Source organism: Nannospalax galili, unplaced genomic scaffold (assembly GCF_000622305.1).
Source record: "Nannospalax galili isolate Female #2095 unplaced genomic scaffold, S.galili_v1.0 scaffold930, whole genome shotgun sequence".
Classification (NCBI taxonomy): Eukaryota; Metazoa; Chordata; class Mammalia; order Rodentia; family Spalacidae; genus Nannospalax; species Nannospalax galili.
Window position 1 is genome coordinate 546,079 of NW_008329328.1, and position 23,489 is coordinate 569,567.

At 37.8% G+C, this 23,489-nt stretch overlaps 1 protein-coding gene across 20 annotated transcripts in view; it reads right to left on the bottom strand.

The window, feature by feature from the left end:
* Positions 1–23,489, bottom strand: part of Mlip (muscular LMNA interacting protein) — a 304,318-nt gene that overhangs the window by 39,236 nt on the left and 241,593 nt on the right. For 18 of the 20 annotated variants that reach the window (XM_008836436.1, XM_029565153.1, XM_029565150.1 and 15 more), the window contains one exon: positions 7,941–8,147. The exons of the other annotated variants lie outside the window; for them this stretch is intronic. In XM_008836436.1, coding sequence (XP_008834658.1) covers positions 7,941–8,147 — 207 coding nt within the window. The remainder of the gene's footprint in view (positions 1–7,940; positions 8,148–23,489) is intronic. 20 annotated transcript variants of the gene reach the window in all.

The window sequence follows — 23,489 nt, forward strand, 5'->3', positions numbered from 1 at the left end:
TAAGGAAAGGCACAAGCAGCACACAGAACATCTGATAGAAAGAACCAGAACAGCAACTTCCCATGGTATATCATAGTAAAAATACGGAACGTGCAGAAGAAAGAGAGGACACTGACAGTTACAGAGAAAATCAACAGGTTACATACGAAGGAAAACACAACAAAATTACAGTCGACATTTCGAAGCAATGTATAAAAGCCAGAAGAGCCTAGAGCAAAGTTTTCCAAGTTCTTAATGATCACAGATGCCAACCCAAAGTACTTTACCCAACAAAACCATCTATCATCGACAAAAGAAAAAGAAAAACATTCCATGATACAAATAGGCTGACAGAATACATGACCACCGAACCAGCCCTACAGAGAACACTCAAAGCAAAACAAAGGACTGAAGAAAGAAATGACCATACTCAAGAGGTTACAGAAAGAAAGCCAATGAAGGTATAATTACATAAGACTAAGAACACAAGCAGGATATAAAATGACAGGAACAAAAACACGTCTTTAATAATAACTTTAAATATCAATGGGCTAAACTACCCCAGTCAAAAGACACAGGCTAGATGAATGGATTAATACACAAAATTCAGTGCTGGAGAGATGGCTTAGCTGCTAAGAGCACTGACTGCTCTTGTGGAGGACCCAAGTTTGATTCCCAGCACCCACATGGAGGCTAACAACAGTCTGTAACTCCTGTTCCAGGGGATCTAATGCCCTCTTCTAACCTCCGTTGTCATTACACAGCATGGGTGCACCTACCTACGTGCAGGCAATACACTTATACACACAAAATAAAATTCAGCTTTTAGTTTTAGTTGTCTACAAGAGACAAATCTTACATTCAAGGAAAGGCACTACCTTAGGGTGAAAGGATGGAAAAAATTATTCCAAGCAAATTGCCTTAAGAAATAAGCAGATGTTGTGATTCTGGTATCTGGCAAAATAAACATGAAATAAAAATTAATCAAAAGAGGTAAAGAAAATCACTTAATTACGATCAAAGGAACAATGAAGCAGTAAGACAAACGGGGCTAGAAGGTGGCGCAGCAGTTAAGGGCACTGGCTTGTTCTTGCAGAAGCTGCTCTTGCAGAGGACAATTAGTTGAGGGTTATTTTCATTTATAGTGATTGTGGGGATAAATCGTGGTTTAGTCATTACAACAAAGAAAATGATTCGTGTGCTGTACACAGCGGTTATTGAGGTAGCAATTAGTGTAATTAGTAGGGCTCAGGCGTTGGTGTTAGACGTGTTTAAGGTTTCGATGATTAAGGTTTCGATGGGGTTCAATTTCCAGCATCCACATGGTGACTAAAAACCATCTATAACTTCAGTTCCAGAGGATCTGATGCCCTTTTCTGACCTCCACTGGCATTGCACAATATGGGTGCACTTATCTACTTGTAGGCAGTACACTCATACACATAAAATAAAAATAATAATAAATAAAATATTTTTTAAAAAGAAATTACAAGCATGAACATATATGCACTAAATGCTGGTGTAACGAATTTCATAAAAAGAATACTACTGTACTTCAAGAAACAGATTAACTCCAACTAAATGACTACAATACCCCACTTTCTCTAATAAACAGGTCATTTGAATAAAGAATAAACAGAGAAGCATATGAATTAAAGGATATTATACATCAAATGGATCTGACAGACATCCACAGAATATTCCACCCAAACAGGGAAGAATAAACATTCTATTCAGCAGATCATGAAAGTAAAGCCTTCTGTAAAGCAAAGGAAACAACCCATCAGATGAAGGGAAAACCCACAGAGTGGGAGAAAATCTTCACCAGCCATACATCTGATAGAAGACTAATATCCAGAATATACCAAGAACTCAAAACACAAACAATTATAAAACAAATGACCTGGCTAAAAAACAGGCTATGGACCTGAACACAGACCTCTCAAAAGAAGAAATAAGAATAGCTAAGAAAAAAATTTTTTTTAAGTTTTCAATATCCTTGGTAATTAGGAAAATGCAAATCAAAACTACCTTAAAATTCCATCTTATCCCAATCAGAATGCTTAACATCCAGAGAACAAATGACACCAAAATGCCTGAGAAGATGTGGGTTAAGGGGAGGGATTTCAAACAAGTGCAACCACTGTGGGAAATCAGTGTGGAGGACTCTTAAACAGCTAAAACACAATTTACCATATGATCCTGTATAGCATTCCTTGGCATATATCCAAAGACTTGCTCAGCCATGTTTGTTGCTGCTCTTTTCACAATAGTTAGGAAATGAAAACAATCTAAATGTCCCTCAACTAATGAATGGATAATGAAAACCTGACACATTCACACAATGAATTCTATTCAGCAATAAAAAAAATGGAATCATAAAATTTGCAGGTAAATGCACAGAACTAGAAATTATTACAGTAACTGAAGTAATACAGATATAGAAAATCCAACAAACTGTTCTTTTTCATTTGTGAAACTTAGCTCTAAATCCTTAGGTATGAGTATATATCCAGATGTAACCGTAACTACGAGTCAGGAAAATGGAAAGGAATTATGGGGGTGAAGGGGAAAAAGGAGCTTCAGAAACAGGGATAGTGGGAGACAGGTGTTATCAAGGTAGAAATGAGGCAAATAAGGGGTATGTTAACGGGATGGTGCAGAGAACATTATACAGGGGGAGTGGGGGGAGAGATAATTAACTTTAGGTAGTGTGAAACCTACTGAAAAATATACATACAATACACATGTGAGTGCATGTGTATAGCTGAATGCTAGATGATAAAAAAACACAGTGCCAGGCAAGGGAAACCTTCCTTTGAATTGTTAATCAGGCTAGTTCAAAATAACATGGATTATTACCAAGCCTTTGATTACTTCCCAGAACTTGAAGGTGAGACTCTACTGCTGAAAACACAACATACTTTCAACACAGGAGTTGGAACAGTTGAGCTGGAACTGATCAGGAAGCCGCTTCCCTGAAGACTAATTCCCATTAATATCAGAACAGATGATGCAAAGTTCCAAGGGACAAAACCAATTGATGAGTCTATTCAGCTGTAAAGTCTATGAACCCAACAATGATCATCCCAACCAATAACCTCCACTGGTGCAGTAGTAACACTTTTATCTTATGATTAATCAACAGCTATCCATTTAGACTTAAGGCCTGCTCAGTGGAAGGGAACTCATATGTGATGCTGTAACGTAGCCAAAGGATATGGCTGCAGAGGGCATACATTCTAAAGAAAAAGCTACTTTTGTCAGTCACATCCATGGACCAATACAATTTCTTATTGTATTCTGAATATGTACCCTTATAATCACAGACTAGTGCACCTCTCACAGCTCATCAAGAGAAGTTTCTTTTTGCAACAGATGGAGACTATTACTAAGTTCTACAATTGGTCAAACACAGAGAATAAGCATCTGTGTGGTGCCCAACCCTACAGGACACATCTACAATGCAACCTCTACACCTAACACTCAGGGAATGTAGCAGAACAGGGTCAGAAAGACTATTAATGCATCTCTAAATTCTCTCAAATGAAGATTCCTCATGCAACAAATGGTGATTAACCCAGAAAGCCACAAGTGTCCAAGGTGCAGAGAATAAGAGACTGCAGAGGGCTTGTCCCTGGATATGCCATCTACATCAAACCTCTACCACCCAAGGCTCAGGGACCATTGCTGAACAGGGGTTGGAATGACTGTAAGAGCCAGAGGTGGTGGATATCCATAAGGAAAAAAAAATGTTCCAGACAGTTGGGAAGTTACTCATATGAACATACAGCAGCGGTAACAGCATGCACAAGACCCATGTAAGCTCAAGCCAGACAAAAACCCAGCAGTAATGGGGGAAGCCCCAAACTTTGATGAGAAACTGTTGGCAACTGATAACTATGGGAAGAGGAAGAATTGGTTTTGTTTATGACGTTGTACAGTAAATCTTGTAGGGGGCTAAAAGAAGGATGCGGTGAAGCAGGGTCTACATATGATCAAAACATTGTATAAATTTTCAAAAATTCAATTTAAAGAAAAGAATCGATTAGGGACTTGAATATTCATATATCTCAGGAGCAGAGAGTCAGGAGAGGAACTGATAAGGAAATGACCAGCTATATCAGGCACTAGGGAAGGGTAAAGAGAAAGGGGCCTGAAGAAATTCCACTGACAATTTATCTTTGTTAGGGCAACTTCAGGAGAGAGGCAGAAATAAAATCAGAATGCTTTCAAGAATGAGTTAGAGAGTTACAGCAGGGGAATGGAGGGAATGATTATTGCCCATTATGAGAAAAAACACTTGAAATCACTAGATTTACAGCATCACAAAGAAAAAGAATGCATACATGCTCCTGCTGTGTTTTGCTTGCTTGAGTTTTGAGTTTTCTTTGTAGTACAAGGAAACATCCAATGAGCAGAGAATGAATAAAGACACAATGAAGCAAAATGACAATTCATAGGGGTGCTCATAATGACATTTTGCCTCCACATGGCTCCATTCATATGATATTTCACACACTTGTCTCTATCCTCTACACACATTAGACCATCTTATTCTTACAGGACCTCCTATAAGGCGATTAATATTAGAATGTTCATTTTAAAGACAGAGAAACAGGCTTTCAGAGGCTCAGTGCCTCACCAGATGTCAAGAATGAGCCTGGATAGACGAAGCTGAGATAGTGTTACCTTACCTACTAGACTATATTACTAGTACCTACTACACTATATTACTAGTACCTACTAGAGTCTAGTACCTACTAGATTATATTACTAGTACCTACTAGATTATATTACTAGTACCTACTAGACTATATTATTTTCAAGGACTACAGAAGGTAGTAAACGGAATACTTTCTGTATTAGTTGCTTTTCTATTGTTGTGATAAAACAAAGCAACTTATGGAAGAGCTTATTTGGCTTATGGTTCCCGAGGGATAAGAGTCCTTCATGGGGAGAGGCATGGCAGTAAGCGGCATGCCTGGAGACAGGAACTAAGCTCAGAGATTCCTTCAATAGCAACACAAAGCCCAGAGAAAGCCAACTGGAAGTGGGCTAAGGCTGTGAATTACCAAAGCCCACCCCCCATGACACACTTCCTCCTGCAAGGCTACACCTCCTAAAGGTTCCAAGATCTCTCCAAACAGTGCCACAAACTAGGGGCCAACTGTGCAAATACCTGAACCTGTGGGGGACATTTCTCATTCAAACAATCATAACTTCCTCTTACAGAACGAAGAAAGAAAGGAAGCTGTATAAACTGGATTAAGACAAGATGAAAAAGAAAACCTGTGCGTATCATCATATGATGACGTGCGATGTCATATTATAGACTTCTGTTGTGAAAGTAAGAAAAGAAACAATGAATTAGGTCAGAGTTTTAGATATGAGGAGTTTCATGAAAATTTAGAAGGATGCGCTGCAGTTTCGACAGAATGAAATATGCTGTTTGCTCACAGCCCCAGTCAATGAAAGCCTTACAAACTGAAAAGTCAAGTCAATGTACATTTCCAGAGAGTCCTTCAGACAAAAGAGTGGGAAGATTTGTTTCCGAATGAGCCTTGTATATAAGGTTGTAAGACCAAACTTAGGAATAATATTCGCTCATTGGGGGAAAGTCACCTAGATGGCAGATTATGTTTCCAATTCCAGGCAAGAAAGTTAGTCAAGTAAAAAAGAAATATTGAGGCCGGGTGTGGTGGTGCATGCCTTTAATCCTAGCACAGAGGCAGGAGGATCTCTGTGAGTTCAAGGCCAGCCTGGTCTATGTAGTGAGTTACAGGACAGCTGGGGCTACAGGAAGACCCTGTGTCAAAAAGACAAAAAAAAAAAAACAACAACAACAACAAAAAGCCCCACAAGATGATCTCTGAGGCAATCAACTTAAAAGGAGAAAAGGCTCATTCATTGTGGCTTTAAGTTTTGGATATTAGACCACTACTATGGCAAATGTTGATAATCACAGATATTAAATTTGGTAAATAATATGTCTTAATAGGAGAGAAATGGATGTATGACTAATCAAATTTTCCTTTGATAAATATTATCTTACAAAAGGGTGGTGATTGTTACTGCTATTTTGGATATGAATTCTTTTTTTACTCAGTATCAATAAATCTTAGGCCCTAAAGACAGTATCTATTAATGAAGCCTGCCTAGTTTATACACAGGTTTTACTTTTTCTGAAATAGGTTCTTACTATGTTGCCTGTGCCAATATCAAACTCCTGGGCTCAAGTGACCTTTCTACCTCTGCCTCCCACATAGCTATGACTACAGACCAAACAAGCCATGGTCAAAATATGAATAAAATACTAGAATTATCCTTGTTAAACAATTACAGTAAGTACCGGTAAGACATCCAAAGATTAAGCTGCAGCATAAAGCAGATAACTATAAATACAACTATACCCCATTATACATGATAATTTATAATAGCTACATTGTTAACACAATTAACTCTCATAACTCGTGGTTTTTATATGCACTGGCAAGAATTAAACTACAGAAAATTTCAAATAGCATAAAGTCATTTCAAAATATACTTTCCCAAGTAAACTTCTTTTTATCAAAAATAAAGAGACAGAAACAACCAAAATACATATGGAAACCCTAAACCTGGTTGAGAGAAAATGAGTATTATTAAAGTTTTTAAATTCATGATCAATTATTCATTCATTCATCACAGGTGACATAAAATATAAAAAGCTAGTTCCTTTTTGTATTCACGTCCACTTTTCAGATTATTGTGCTTAGATTAGGTTTATCAACATTATTTTTTAAATATTTTATTTATTATTTTTATTTTATGTGTATAAGTGTATTGCCTGCATGTATGTGAGTGCACCTGTGTTGTGCAATGCCGCGGAAGTAAGAGGGCTTCAGATTCCCCTGGAACTGGATTTAAGGATGGTTCATCGCTACCATGTGGGTGCTGGGAATGAATAAAATCTCAAGGAATTTTGTTCAGTTACCTCTTAAGAGATGTCCTTGGTTTATTTTCAATGGTAGATATGCATTACATTGGAGATAGAGAATTTTTAAGTATTTTATTTGTTATTTTTATTCTATGTATATGAGTGTATTGCCTGCATGGGTGTAAGTTCACCCATGTCATACAATGACCACAGAGGTCAGATGAGGGCACCAGATCCCCTGGAACTGGAGTTAAGGACAGTTGTTAACTGCCATGTGGTTGCTGGGATTCAAACCCGGTCCTTTGTAAGAGCGTCTAGTGTTCTTAACCACTGAGCTATCTCTTCAGCCCCTAGAGAATTTTTTTAGATGAATTATTTTAAAATACTACCTTCCAAAGTCAATCATGAATATTTTAATTTGTTTTTATTGGATTTTTATATATTTAATAGAGAACATCTCAAACATACTTTTTATAATACATATAGTATATACAAGGGCATATGTGTAGTCTAGGCCTGAACACTTATATATGTAAATATAATGGGACATATAAATCATTACTATAAACTATTAGGCAGATAGGCACAGTACAAAATAAAATGTTAATGACACTTTGCAGATACCTGCAGTAATTCTAGGTGCTTCTTTGCTTGCTGCCTATACCTATGTATCCTCAACAAGGCACAACTTATAAAAAATTGAACTAAGAGAAGAATATAAATTAATACTGGCATTAGGTAAATTTCCAGACATTTCCTTGGTGTTTGCACATTGAGGCTGCACATGAAACAATGAGGGCACTGATAAAGACTTAAAAAGAAAAACATATTTCTGCTCTTTCTCAAAGGTACTTTCTTTGTACCTGTGTACAAAGTATTGTCCTTCAACTCAAATATTTAATATTTCTAATACATTCAAGTTTTAAATATGTAAACATCTAGAAATTTTATCTAGAGTTCCTATTACACATAAGTTTTAGAAGTTAAGCATCTTAATGGTTCATAGCAAAGAGCAAGTCTCATTTGGGTAAAAAATTCTCACCTTAGTGTATGTGTTCTGACTAAGGAAAGTGGGAGAGTTTTCCTGTTCATCCCTCAGTGAGAAGGAGGACAGATGACTGAAGGGTCCTGGGGTTAGACAGTCAGAGTGTGAGAGGGTCTGTGGATGCAGCAGGGACTTAGCTGGAGGGTAGAGTTTAGTCTGGTATAAAGGATGAAGAGAAACAGGCTTGTGAGGGATGGCCACGTCCTAGGAAGAAGAAAGGCACAGGATACGTTAGTGCATGCAAGTCAAGTACACCCCATGACTTACCTATAACAAATGCATATCAGAACCTCTGGCTCATAGGAAAGTGTCCCTCACAAGACACTTGCTTTCACAGTGAAGATTTTGTCTCTTTCAGTAATTTCACTCAGTCCCACCTCTAGCCTCTCCTGCAAAGCAAAACAAGGGCCTGAAGAACATTCCCTGATGATGTGGCTTGTTATTTTTGAAAGTACCTAGAAGAGAAATGTAAAAGGAAGGTGGGTCTATCCTAAAAGCATTGGCTGGGTTTAGACAAGTCTCCACTGAAGAGAATCCAGCGGTGAAGTTATTATCCAGCATTGAAGTTCAAGGACTCACCTGACTTGTCCTGGAAGAGATACCACAGGGCAATGAGGAAGCATTGATACCAAGGAGCAGCTCAGAAGCACTGCATAAATTCATTTAAGCTAGGAAAACAGTTAAGCATGGAAACATGGGTAAGGGATCAGCTGGAGGGGAGTCTAGAAGGAACGAAACTGCAGCCAGGCCCAGGCAGTGTTATCTTGGAGAGATAAGAGTTCAGCTTTAGAGGAGCGCTCACCTAGGACAGATTGTTCACACGGAAAAGGAATGGATGCAAGACTTTGAAGAAGTAGAAGCCAGTAAATAAGACCAGCAATTATATAAAAGGATCAAGAAATTCACAAAAGTGAGAAGTTTATAAGGAAAAGTTGCAAGAGCCTACATACGCATATGCCTCTATAAGCACAAAGGGACAATATTTGCAAATACAGAAACACATTTTATATTTCTGAAATTTTACATGTAAGAAAACAAATTGATTATATAGGAAAACTCATTAGGATGTGAACTGTTTGACAAGCAACCTACTTCACTGACCCTTCTGACCTCAGAATCCAGCAAAGGCAGACACTTAATGTATTCGTATTTGCGTTTTAAAGAACATGGTGTTCTTTCTAAGTTCATGTGTTCTATGAGTTCTCTGCTTCATAAGCAAAAGAGCAATATGTTTTTATGCATGTAAAACAAATTTAGTACAGAATGACACACATAGATCAAAATGACCTTTAATTTTAGCTAACAGGTAGTCAACTAATGAGAGTAAAATTAATATTTTCTGTTCATTTTCTTCAACAACAAACTTTAAGCCACTGATTAGCCTTTATACCAGTAAGTGAGAAATATAGACTATCTACCAAGAACATTATTTCATTAGTTTAAGTGATTCTTTCAAAACTTCTAGGAATATCATCTAAAAATATCAAATCACGTAACACAGTCCTAAATTAGTTCCTCATTTCTAGTTAATATGCTCTTCATTTCTTTCTTTTAATTTCATTGGTTAATACTTCTCAGAAAACAGTCAAGCTAGTAGGAAGCTTAAATGAAATTCAAACAGTATCTTTCTATTAAAGATTGTAATGACATTTAAATTGAAATATATTCTAATTTTACCTAATTTCTCAAACACGTTTCACTGTTCTCTCGGTAAGGAACTGCATTCTTACTGTCAAAGCTGAGGGAGAGCATGCTCAAGCCCAGCTGCATTAAGACAGGGCAGCGTGGCTGACGGTTGAAGAGGCTGAGGAAAGGATGGATGGTGCAAATAGCCTCTCGTCTGCAGTCAGACTTCAGGTTTTTATTTTCTTGGATTGCCACAAACCAGTCCTCAGGAATACCAAGAGTCCAGACTGGGGATCCGTAGGAAGTAAATCGGACATCACACTGGGGAATCGCATGGGACCAAACTCTATCCAGTCAGGAGGAAAACAGTTGGCTGCTCTGTGTTTTCTGTTTCTATGTCATTGTGGTCAATCTGTAGCACCCAGGAGAGGGCCAACCTGTAGACTTCCATGAGGTCAGTGGTACCTCAGCTCACCCAGGCAGCTGAGCTCAGAAAGAAAGCAAGCTCCTTTCTGCCAGCTCTTAGACAAGGAAACTGAGTCCTGACCATACTCACTTGAGCATTGAGAAGTTGGCAAAACGGACAAAAGTGAAAAGACGTGTGCTAGATGACATTTATGTCATGTTGAGACCCTTCTCCAGGCAGTGAGACTTAGTACCCAAGCAAACTGGGTGGCAGTGATCACTCACCTCTGACTTCTATTCTGATTTCATTTGTAGTACCTTGTTTAATTGTCAAGAGTTTTCTTAATCTCTAAAGAGACTTTCCTCTGGCATTTGCTTCTGATTTAATGGAGGTCCGTATTTTCTCTAACATTTGAAAATATTAATATTTTTGAGGCGTTTTCTAAACCATAAATAATGTCTAATATTTTTGCTAATTTTGCTCTGTGTTATGTTTTGTGTTGAAGTTTTCCTCCAGGTATTCAGATGTATCTTGTTGTCTGCTGATGTGTTAAGAGTTGAGGATCCAGCTCAGCTTTTTAGAAGCACTGAGCTAACACAGTCATTTGGATTTCATTGTCCAGAATAAGTTCAGCTCAGTAGAGCTTTCTTTTTTGGTCTGAACAGATTGTTCACTCAAACTTTAACTCTGAGTTAAAGGTTAGCTGAAAGAACTAGCCTTGATAAACAGGCGGGACAACAGTGCTATGAGATGCCCAAAGGAGAAAAAATGGAGTGGATAGAGTCAGCCTGAAGCCCAGGGCCTCCATCTACACTCTGCTTCCAGAGAGCTCCCTCCCCTGTACCGCGCCCACAGTCCCTGGAGGCAGAAACCCAATTTTCTTCTCTAGCACGCAGACAATAGGTCAGAGCCAGCCCTGGAGAATCAGGGGTCGGGGCTAGGTGCTTCTTCAGTAGCTGTCACCTCGTCTCCTTATGCACCTCTCCCTCCTTTTGAGGATATCCAGCACGTGGAAACCTTCAGCCTGTTGGGAGCTCTAAAGTAGAAGTGAACTTTGGGCTTGAACTTCTACATGGGCAGTTTAGGACTCAGTTTCCCTCTGTTGTATTAGTTTCACCTCATCAGGATACTGTTTTGTCTCTAAAATTGTGTTGTTCTGCCTCTTCTCCTTTCCCCACAATTATGGGCTCTACCATAAATCTAGAATAATTTTAATAAAATATTGAGAGGGAAATAAATTGAGAGGTGGTGTGTCATCCCCCTGCCTCTATGGATTTACCTAAGTGGTTCTAGTTATTTAAAACAAGTGACCTTAAAACTCTACAGAAGTAACGGCACGGTTCCTCCTTACATTTCTAGAATAAGCTGTACCCGTTGAGTTGCAGTTTAATGTTCTGCTGAATTCTGTTTGGACTAAATTAAATATTTGCCTTAATATAGGGTTTGGACTGGCACTTCCTTTCTATGCAGTCCCCGTTGGGCGGGCATACCAAGGTGGTACTGCTTACATGAAGGACTTCAGCAGACATTCTTATATTGACAGAGCCCACAGAAGTTTGCAGCAGAACTGTCTCGGTTTCAAAACATCCCTCCGGGCACACTGTGTCTGCTTCTTCAGCATACCACTTCTGTTGCTCCTATTTGGTAACTGGTTTGCTGGATCTTTCCTTTCTAAAATGTAGGAAATCATATTTTTGGAGATGTACATGTCTGTTATAGGTTATTCATTTACTTCAATCCTCATATTTAACCGTACAAGATGGAAAAGGTGATATGCTTTCAGTGGCGTCAACGCTGTCAGCGAATGGCTGTTTCTATTTCACATTTCCTTCCTTTTTATTAATCCTCTAGCTGACAATTTCTAGTTTATATTTTTCAAATAATTCATTTCATGTTTATAATTTCTACAGTTATCCTAATACCTAGATATCTATTCTCAGCCCTTACTAATCCCATTCTTTTGATTTCTATGGACAAAGATAATGGTTTTTCTCCCTAAATAATGTTTCCTCTAAAATTTCTGTGGTAGTTTTTGCTTTTGGATTTTTCAAGGTGAATACTTAAGTACCTTTCATTCTCCTTGTTTTGGTCATTAAGCATGTTAATAGTTACAGGTTTTCTCTCAAGGATGATTTTTAAGAGATTTTATTTATTATTTTTATTTTATGTATATAAGGATAGTGCCAGTATGGAGGGCAGGAGGTGCACCCATGCTGTGCAGCCCACAGAGGTCAGTAGAGGGCACTGGAGACCCTGAAACAGGAGGTACAGACAGTTGATGGCCACAATGTGGCTTCTGGGAATCAAACCCAGTTCCTCTGCAAGAGCAGCCAGTGCTCTTAACTACTGAGCCATCTCTCCAGTCCCTCAAGGATGATTTTAATATCTCAAATAGTCTAATAAATATTTTATTTTACTATATTTTTTCAAATAGACATTACATTTTTTTCAAATTGTATTTCATTATTTTAAAACAGCCTTAATATTATAAAATAAGTCATTACCTAAAATCATAACTAATCTAAAAAGAATAATTTTAACTATCTCAATTCTGTGAACCTAAAGAAATCTTCTAAACACCATTTCCATTTTTAGGTGGTAAGGGAACATACTTCCTGATTTTAAAATATACTACAAAACTTCAATAATACAAATAGTATGGTAATAGCATAAAAATAGAGGTACAGACCAATGGAGCCAAGTAGAGAGTCCAAAGTTAAATTCACTGATCATTGACAAGGATGCCAAAACTTAAATGAGGAAAACTGGGCATCCATGTGCAGAAGAAAAATTTGTACACTGCAAAAATCAACCCAGATAAAGGTGTGAAATTATAAAATTACCAGGAGAAAAGCAGTGAAAAGTATTTTGACATCGGCTTGAGAAATGGGTTTTGCATATATCTGCAAGAGCACAGGTAACAAACCTAAACTAAGTACACACCCATCAACTGGTAAAAGGATAAAGAAAAGATCAGGATCCTGTCATTCTGACACAGAGATTTTATGTTCAGTGAAAGAAGTCAGCCACTTTGAAAGACAAGTACTGAGTGATCTCACTAATTTAACATGTAATCTGGAAAAGTTGATGTCATACAAACAGGGAACAGGGCCTAGAGAGATGGCTCAGTGGTTAAGAACACTAACTGTTCTTGCAGAAGACCCAGGTTCGAATCCCAGCACCCACATGGCAGCTAACAACTGTCCATAACTCCAGTTCCAGGTGATCTGGCAGCCTCTTCTGTCCTCCATGGGCATTGCACGACATGGGTGCACTTACCTACATGCAGGCATAACACTCATACACATATAAAGTAAAAATAATAAATAAAATAATTTTTTAAAAAAAGAAACAGGGAACAGCATGGTGGTTATCCTAGGGTGGGGAGAAGGCAGGCCGGAGGATGGGAAAAATTGGCCAATGGACACGAAGTTACAGTTAGAGAGCAGCAGCAATTCCAGTGCCTATTGCAGTGCCAGGTGACTTGGGTCAGCAATTACGTACATTTAAGATGCTAGGAGGAGTGCTTAAATTGTGTTTGTTTAATTATTTGTTTTGAGACAGGGTTTTACTAAGGAGCCTTAGCTGGTCTCAATCTCACTATCTATGCTGGCCTTGAACTCACAGATTAAAGGCATATGCCACCGCACGCAACCTGCTTGTCTTTATCATAAAGATATAACATTTGAGGAGATAGATATATGTTTTATCTGATTTAAACTTCACACAATGTACATATATATGAAAACTTACATGAAATTTCAGTAGTAAGAGTGCTTGCTTTCGTATTAGTTAAAAAATACCAAAATGAAAATATATATTACAAAAATCTAAAAATGTTGAGAATATGGAATTAAGGAAACCCTTATTCAAAGTCATTGGGAAGGTAAACTGTTATGCATAATTATGTAAACAGTATGGAAAGTCTCCCTAATATTGAAAATATTACTGCCATTTGAACAGCAGTCCAACTTCTTGCCATATATCCAAAAGAAATTAAGTCAGCATCTTGGAGACACATGTGCGCTCTCATGTTCATTACAGAATTCCTCACAGGTCTAAGGTAAGAAAACAACTCAGATCTGCACATGGACCTTTTGAATTTTCTTAGTTTGTTAATCTGTAAAAGCTTTGTGATCTGACAAACTTGGCTATCTCATTTCTACCTTGACAATTAGTGTGTTTTCGTATTTGAACTATCAGATGGCATTTATGAGGGTTCCACAGATATTCAAAAGGTAGTTTTGTTCGTTTGGCTCTGATTGCGTGGTTATAGAGTCCAAAAGTGCATTTCTTAGATGCAGCTCAGAGCATCAATCTTCGTGCTCGCCACTTGCTCTATCAGAGACTGAGAAATGAGTTAGAATGCTTTCCTAGTAACATATTTTTACTTAATCCTGACTTAAGTTTTTACATACAAATATAAATTTAGTATTTAGATACTCTAATGATTATATTTTCCCATTAAGTGTTATCGTTTAGCATTAGGACAGAATGCTAATTGCCTTAATTAAGAAATCTTTGCCCATTGGGAAGGTGTGTGTGAAGGTGAATTTGCCTGAGCAGATAAATGTGGAGGTCAGAGGTTGACTCCAGAATATCCTCCTGCTTCCTAATCATGCTTTTGTTTTGTTTTGTTTTGTTTTTTTTAATTTTTGAGACAGGCTCTCTCACTAAAACTGGAACCCATTCTTTTGGCTACACTGGACACCTGGATCCACACGCCCTGCCTTACCTCAGTGTTGGGGTTACAGGGTGCACGCTTCCACAGCTGGCTTTTATATGGGTGCTGGGGATCTGAACTCAGGTCTTCGTGCTTGGGCAGCAAGCACCTTACCCAGCGAACCATCTATCCGGCCCCATTTCTTTTTTGTCATCCCTGCTTATCAGTGCTTCTTAAATAACTGCACCTTTGCATTACAATCTCCTTTTAAATGTATTCAGCATACTGCATTGTTTCCCATAAAACAGTACTTCCATTAAAGAAGTTACCTTACAGAATACATTTCTCTAGTTTTCCCTTATGGCTCGGAAATTTCACCTTACATGTGTTTTTTATTTAGGGCCCAACGCCAAGAATATGTTTAAGTGTATACTGTGATCTAGCCACATAATAAAACTCCAGTATAGTTGAATTACTCATTGCTCATCTTCAAGGTTATTTCCTATGTGTTTTCTGATAGTGTTTAATAACAAAACAGATTTCCTTCATCATCCCACATTTCTGTTTAATAGTATATAATAGTCACTGCAGCAGAAAGAATATATTTAATCCCCTATTAAGTTGTTAACACTTTATATTGTTTCCAGGAAAGAGAATTTAGTTATTTACCTCAGGAATACTTTGAATGTGGTAATATTGATTATCCTATGTCTTCAAGCAATACTGATAGTTTCATGGTTCCTTCTTGCCCTTGGTCGTCTACTCTGTAATGCCTTACTAACCATGATGTTATATAATTAGCAGTTACAATACAAGACAAAATTATAAACTTGGGACTAGGTTTATTCCCATTGAATATCGATGCGAATCTAAATTTCAAATAACATGTAATTAAAAATTTCTTGTCAAATTCAAGTAGGTTACAATATTTGAACTTCATATTTATTGATGATAAGCTTATTATGCATAGGTATTTCATCTGCTATTTCCTGTTGTTTGTGTTTATGTCACCAGTAGTATATTTAATGTAGCTTATTTTGAAGGAGTTTTGTTTTCCTAAAGTAATTTCTTTATTTTATTGGGATTATTTAAGTGAAAAGCAGTTCAAATGGTGAATCATCAGTGCAGCTTACATGAACTTCAACACGATGATGGGACAGGATGAAGAGAGAACACTGCAATGACTTCTACAACCCTCATCTGCCAGGAAGCTTCACTTGGTCATACTTGACCTTTAACCATTTAGGACTCAGTCCACAAAGGGGAACCAGCAAAGCTCAAATCTTATTACTTTAAGCTAGGTATTGGCAAACACTTCTTACAAAGGAACAGTAAGTGAATATTGTAGGCTCTGCAAACCTATATATCTTGATCCTACCGTGACAGTGTGAAAGGAGCCTTAGACAATACATAGATAAATGGGCACAGATGGACTCCAGTAAAAGATTACTTATAAAGGCTTTGGCATATTTGATCACAGCCATGGTTTGAGACTCCTTTTCAGTTTATTTTTAAAGCACATTAATAATCTTGCATATCTCTGAGACGTCTCGCCTCCCCTGGTGAATTATCTTGAGCTTGACACATACACTGTGGACATCACTATTCTAAATGATATTAAAGGAACGTCATTCTTCTCCCCCTCAGCCTTCAGGCTGTGAAAGCTGCGGCTTTAGTTTTTGAGGGAAGGACAGAGATCACACCTGTTCCTATGAGTAAGGTAGGTAATGAAGTTATTTCTGGTAAAATGCTGTAAACCACTTCTTGCTCTCCTGATAATTGCCCTCTTTAGTATAAAATTACTTAGAACAAATTTTCCTAAACTTTAAGCTTTACTTAAGTTTGATTTTTGAAATGCAGTGAATTATTTTGGTTGATTATGATTGCTATGCTTCAAGAAGTTGTGGATGTACGAAGCAAATATCTTTGTTCATTAGAGAAAAATTAGCAGCCAAAGATGTGGTGAGCAAATTGATTCAGCTCTACCTAATTGACACAGACATCAGAAAATTAATGTCATAGCCCTGTCTGTGGACTGGCCACTCTAGAAAAACGCCACCTCCTACTCAACCATCAAACTGTTTAACTTCAAAAGCTGCTTCCATTGCAATAAAAGGGCATTTTAAAGCACTTTGGGCTCCTCTCATTAAAGCCTACATATCTGAGACTCTTTTTGTTCTGATTCTAGCATTTGAAAATCACCTCCTTTCCTGTGGTTGGGAAGTGACAGTGAAAAGCCACTTTCTCTGCACTCATGCTGTCCCTTCCCACAACATGAAATTATCTGCTGAGCACAGACCACCTGTGTGAACCAGAGCCTGGATGGAGTCCCAGAGCCTTGCTTCATCCTTCACCTTCTAGCGCTCTTGTTAAAACAGTAAACTATTTTAGCACGTACTCTCAGCCATCCTTTGCTACCTAAGACTTGAAAACTATTTAACAATTAAAATCACAGAATTTCTCTTCAGTTTTTAGTTATAGCAGTGTCCTGTTAACAAACTCAAGGACACTTTTAATATATTCTGAAAGAATGACTCTCTTCCAAAGATAAATCTGTAGTTTATAGATGCAATTACAAAAAAATTCCCCAAATAATAAATATGGGATTCTGGCTGTCTGAACATTGCTAAGATCAACCTGGTAATTAGACATCTTTATTTTGAATGTGAGGCAGGACTTCTGGTTCACAGACTTTAATTTTGATGAAGCCGTTATATTTAAAAAAAAGACATATTTAATCTAACACTTATCTATTTTGAAACCTGATATGAATCAGAAAAAGAAAATGTGAATTTTTCTTGTGAAGCAAGAAGAATGTTAGCATATGTTTAGCTATTTCAAATGCTCTATAAAATTTTTAAAATATAATTATAACCTAATTTTTGAGATAGACTTTGGATACCAGTACTTAAAATATATGAGTGTCTGACTGCAAGTTTCACAAAGCAGATGGCTTGGATCAGTGGAAGATGTTGACGCAGGCACTCAAGGGAAAAGAAAGAACATAGTTCCTCACCACAGAGCAGTAGAGGGTTAAAATACTGATTCTTGCGTTTCTCTCTATATGGTTTACTTCTTGTCTCTTAAATTGTTCGTGTGGACACATTTAGAAAAGAGGGCAATTCAAACTGAAAAGACGAGAAGTTAACAGAAAAAAACTTCTGCTATTTCTCCTAGTGGAAAGGGGAATCTAGTCAGTGACCCTTTGGCAAGAAGTCAATCTCTTTCTTCCAAAATAACAATGATTTTTAAGAAAATGGTAACAGTAAACACTCTTAAACTGCACATCTTTGAATTGTCCAGAACTTAGTCGTGGCCATTTTCTTTACTCATGGCAAGACTATTTACAACCATAATGAAGTGGAAGTGCCTTAAAGGCCTGTCAATGGAAGAAAGGATAAAGAAAATGTGATATGTAAGTAACACAACATTACTCAGCCTTTAACAAAGGAAAACTTCCCATTTTCAAAAACATGAGTGAACTCAAAGAACACTATTTTAAGTGAAATAGGCCAATCAAATAAGAATAAATATTGCATGAATTTACTTACACACAACATAAAATAACCAAACTCATAGACCTAGAAAACCAAATGATGTTTCCAGGGACAGAATGTGTGTTAGGGATAGGAAGGTGATTACTGAAGTGTAGAAACTTTCAGTTATTAAATGAATTCCAGGGCTCAAACATACAGCATGGAAAGTGTAGCTACCGTAGCATTGTCCACTTGAAATTTCCTACAAGAGTAGACCCTAAGTGTGCTCACCCTCCTGCTGTGCCCTCACACACACACACACACACACGCACACGCACATGCATACACACATGTGCATGCACATGCCCACGTGTGTGATATATTTACTTCCAAAGTCTACCAAACCTTTAAAGAAGAGCTAACACTGGGGCTGGAGAGATGGCTCAGTGGTTAAGAAAACTGACTGTTCTTGAAGAAGACCCGGGTTCGAATCCCAGCACCCACATGGCAGCTAACAACTGTCTGTAACTTCAGTTCAAGGGGATCGACAGCCTCTTCTGACCTCCACAGGTATTGCACAACACAGAAGCACTTACCTACATACAGGCAATACATACATACTGTGATGGCTAACCCTGGGTGTCAACTTGACTGGATCTGGGATTAACTGAAATGAAAGAGATCTTCTTGATTGGATCATCTAAAGCCGGAAGACACACCCTAAATGTGGGTGTTACCTTCTGAAGGCAGCAGGTATAAAAGACCAAGGCAGAGGAGAACACCAGGCTTCTTGCTGCTTGCCTTCTCTCTCGCTGGTGAGTTCATCTTGCTGCTGTAGACTGAAGACTAGCTGATCTTTTGGAATTTGTCAGACCTTCAGGGCCAGATTGGGACTACTGAGACATCCAGCCTTGTGGACTGAGCAACTACGGATTCTCAGCCTCTCCAGTGTGGTGCAGCCATTGTTGGACTACTCGGCCTCTATCTTGTGAGCTAAGCTGATAAACCTCTATACATATATTCATTCTACCGGTTCTGTTTCTTTAGAGAACCTGACTAATACACATACACATAAAATAGAAATAATAAATAAAATATTTCATAAAGATCTAACACTATTACTCCTCAACCTGTCACAGAAAATTAAAACAGAATGAACATCACGAATTCATCCAATAAAGCAGCATTATCCTGATACCATAACTGGATAAAGACACAACGAAAAACTATAGACCAATTTCTGTAGCCAACAGAAACACAAAAAGTTCAATAAAATTTTGTCAAAAGGAATTCAAGAACATTAAGATTATACAACATGACTGAGTCAACTTCATTCCAGGGATGCAAGATTGGTTCAACATATACAAATCAATAAGACTAATAAAGTACAGACAGACTCAAGAACAGAAACCACACGACCATCTCATTTGATGTAGAAAAATTCCATGACAAAGGTCAATATCCTTTCATGTAAAAAAATTTCCACAAAAAAACTAGGAATAGAAGGAACGTATTACAACATGGTAAAGCCTACATACAACAAATCAGTAGCCTCCTGCTATAAGATACAGACGAAGACAAAGTTGACACTATTCTTGCTCAATGCTGTGCTTGAAGTCTTAGCGAGAGCAATAAGACAGGAGAAAAAGAGGAAACGTCAAATTATTCCAACTTGCAGATAACATGATCTTTTTCATTAACTGGTTTTTATTGAATTTTTGTAATTTTCATTACAATATAGTTTGATGGTGTTTAGATCCCTTCTCCTATTCACGTCTTGCCCCATTGCATCCAGACAAATTTAATGCACTCCCTTATATATGTAACACAGCCTCTAATTTGTGTCCTCAAATGATCTTCCGTGTGTGTCCATCCACTAGGCCCACCAAGAGTCCCATCCTTTCAAGTTAATCTTTCCCTTTCTCAGTAGGAATCAATTGCCAAAAGTTCCTTAGGTTGAGTTGGGATTCCTTACCCACTTCCCCATGTCTATGCTGAGATTTTGTCTGGTTTAAGCTTGCTGGCAGCTTGTGCATGCTGTCACCATTGCTGTAAGCTCATCTGAGTAACTGGCCAGCTGTCTGAAAGACTATTTCCTTCTGGCCACCACCCCCCGGCTCTTACAGTCTTTCTGCCTCCTCTTCCACAATGATTCATGAGCACTGGGAGACACAGATTTGAAATATGTGTCCTATTCAGGGGTAAGCACTCTGTGGCCTCTTGTTCTCTAGGCACTGGTCTATTATGAGCTTCTGTGTTACTCATCTGTTGAATAAGGAAACGTCTCTGGTGACAGGTGAGAGATTCATTCATCCTATGTGTAGAGGTTGCATTGAAGATGTATCACTTAGTATAAGTATCTCAGAGACACTATGTTTGACCAGTTCTAGAATTTTGTAGTTGCCTCCATCTGCTGCAAAAAGAAGTTTCTTTGATGAGGGGTGAGAGGTACACTTGTCTGTTATATGATGATGCATATTTAGAATTCATTAAGAAATTTTGTTGGTCTAGGGGTATGGCAAAATAGGTTTATCTCTGGGATCTTTAGTTATGTGGCTATGTTTACAGCACCACACATGAATTTCCTCCAATTGAGCGAACCTTAATTCCAATTAGGCAGGCTGATTACCTACAAGATATCCCTATAGTTTTCTGGGCCTGTGGTTACTGTTTCTAAGCTTCACAGCTAGGTAGGAAGATTAATTGGTTTTCTCCCTTGGCAGTTTGTAGCGTGAGAACTAGTCTTCAGAGAGAAGGCTTCCAGGTCAGTTCCAGTTCCATTGCTCTAAGTTCTGTGTTCAAAGTGTGGCCTGTCTTTAGCAATAGGGTCTTATCTTCAAGTTTTGGGAGGCAGTCAAGGAACGGGGCAATGTCTCTTGAACTACCCTGACCAACAACTCAGGGTGGTTTCTCCTGCCTCACACTGTGGTTTTTGTTATACAGCCATCAGCTCTGCATGTGCACTCATGTAGTTACATGTTTCAGCTGGACTTTGAACTAATACAATTTTACCTGCTTTTTCTTACCATCTGAGCACTCACTCCCCCTGTATAACCCTCCCTACATCCTCTCCACTTGCGGCAGCAACCCTTTTCCCTAGTCCCCCCTTAATAACACCTGCCACCTACTGACCGCCTCTGAAGCTCCTTCGTACTCTTTATCCCATGGTTCCTTTCTATTTTCCTATCTTCTGAAGTTACAGGTTACATCAGGACATATACTCCCATATAGGGACTTGGTGCTAAGATTCACAAGTAAAATTCAATATAATTGCTTGTTTCTCTGACTTTGTGATACTTCACTGAGTTTACCGATCTTTGGCTCCACCCATTTACCTACAAATTTCATATCCCACCAAGAACGGATGAGGCTTCCCATTTCCCCACATCCATGAGAGCATTTGGTGTCATTTGGTCTCTTAATCTTAGCCATTGTGACTAGGGTTAGATGAAACCTTAATTCGCTTTTATTTACATTTTCCTAATTACTAAGGACTTTGAATGACAAAACTACAAAGGCACATAAGTTCACCAAAAAAGCAGACCTAAACTCAACAAAGGAAGGCTTGACTCTCACACAAGGATCAGAAATTACAAAAGAAATCCACATGTCAACGTTACAGTGAAAAAAAATGACATGAAAAACTGGAATAATATATCTCCACCAAGTACTAACAGTCCTGTAGAGAAGTACAATGAAACCCCCCTAAAGATACCACAAGACATGGAATTCAAAAGAATAATTACATACATGATAAAATAATTCAGTGAATTTAAAGAACACACAAACAAATAAATCAAAGAACTGAAGGAAGATAGGGATAAACTGTGAATGAATTCAGAAAAGAGAAATACTGAGGAATACTCAGGCTGAAATGGAGAAAGAAGTGAAACACTCAATAAGCCAATTAGAAATGACAGAAGAAAGCCTCACGAACATGATGAATGACATGGAAAACAGGATATCAAGACTGGAAGATAAAGTGGATAAGTCAGACCACTCAAGCAAAGATTATGAAAAATTTAATGAAACACAAGAATAGAATATGCAGGAATTGTGTGACACCATAAAAAGGCAAAACTTATGAATCAAAGGCAAACAGGAAGGATAAGAATCTCAGGATAATGGTATGGACCAGATCTTCAACAGGATTATAGAAGAAAAATTCCCAAAAATTAAAGAAAGACATGCCCATGTAAATACAAGAAGCACATAGAACACCAAATAGACAGGACCAGAAAAGAAACTCTCCACAGCACATCATAGTAAAAACACTAAACATACAGAACAAAGAGACAATACTGAAAGCTGTAAAAGAAAAACAACGAGTCACATATAAAGGAAAACCTATCACAATTACAGCTGACTTTTCAGTGCAAACTATGAAAGCCAGAAGAGCCTGGACCAAACTATTCTCAGTTCTAACTGACCACAGATGCCAACCCAAATTACTGTACCCAGTCAAAATGTCTATTATAGTCAAAAGGGAAAGAAAAATCTTCAATGACATAAATAGGCTGAAATAATTCATGTCCACAGAACCAGCCCATCAGAGTTCTTAAAGCAATACAAAGAGCTGAAGAAAGGAATGACTATAACCAAAAGATTATAGAAAGAAGCATAATGAAGGTATAACTATGGAAAGGCACAGCTACAACAAGAATGTGAACAGAAATAAAAGTGACAGAAATCCATACCCATCTTTCATTAATAACTATAAATATCAATGGACTGAATTCTCTAGTCAAAAGATACAGACTAGTTGAATGGATTAAGAAACAAAACCCATCTTTTTGTTGTCTGCAAGAAACTCATCTCACGTTCAAGGACACACTATCCTAAGGTGGAAGGCAAGAAAAAACACACCAAGGGAATGGCACTAAGAAAAATGCAGATGTTGCAATTCTAATATCCACAAAATAGACTTCAAACTAAAACTAATCAGAGGAGATAAAGAGGGCCACTTCATTCTTATCAAAGGAACAATTGACCAAGAAGATATTACAATCATAAACATATTATCACCAAACTCTGGTGCCCCAACTTCATAGAAACAGTACTATAGGACGTTAATTAATCCCAACTCATTAATAGTAGGGGACTTCAATACCCCATTGTCTCCACTAGATAGGTCAACAAGACAGAGAATTAACAGAGAGACTTCTGAATTAAACAATACCATACATCAATTGGGCCTAACAGACATCTATCAAATATTCCATTCAAGCAACAAAGAATATACTTTTTATCCAATGCCCTATGTAACTTTCTCCAAAATCTACCATACTGGGGTACAAAACAAGCCCCAACAAATACAAAAAGATTGAAATAATCCCATGCATTCTATCAGACCACAATGCAATAAAGATTAAAAT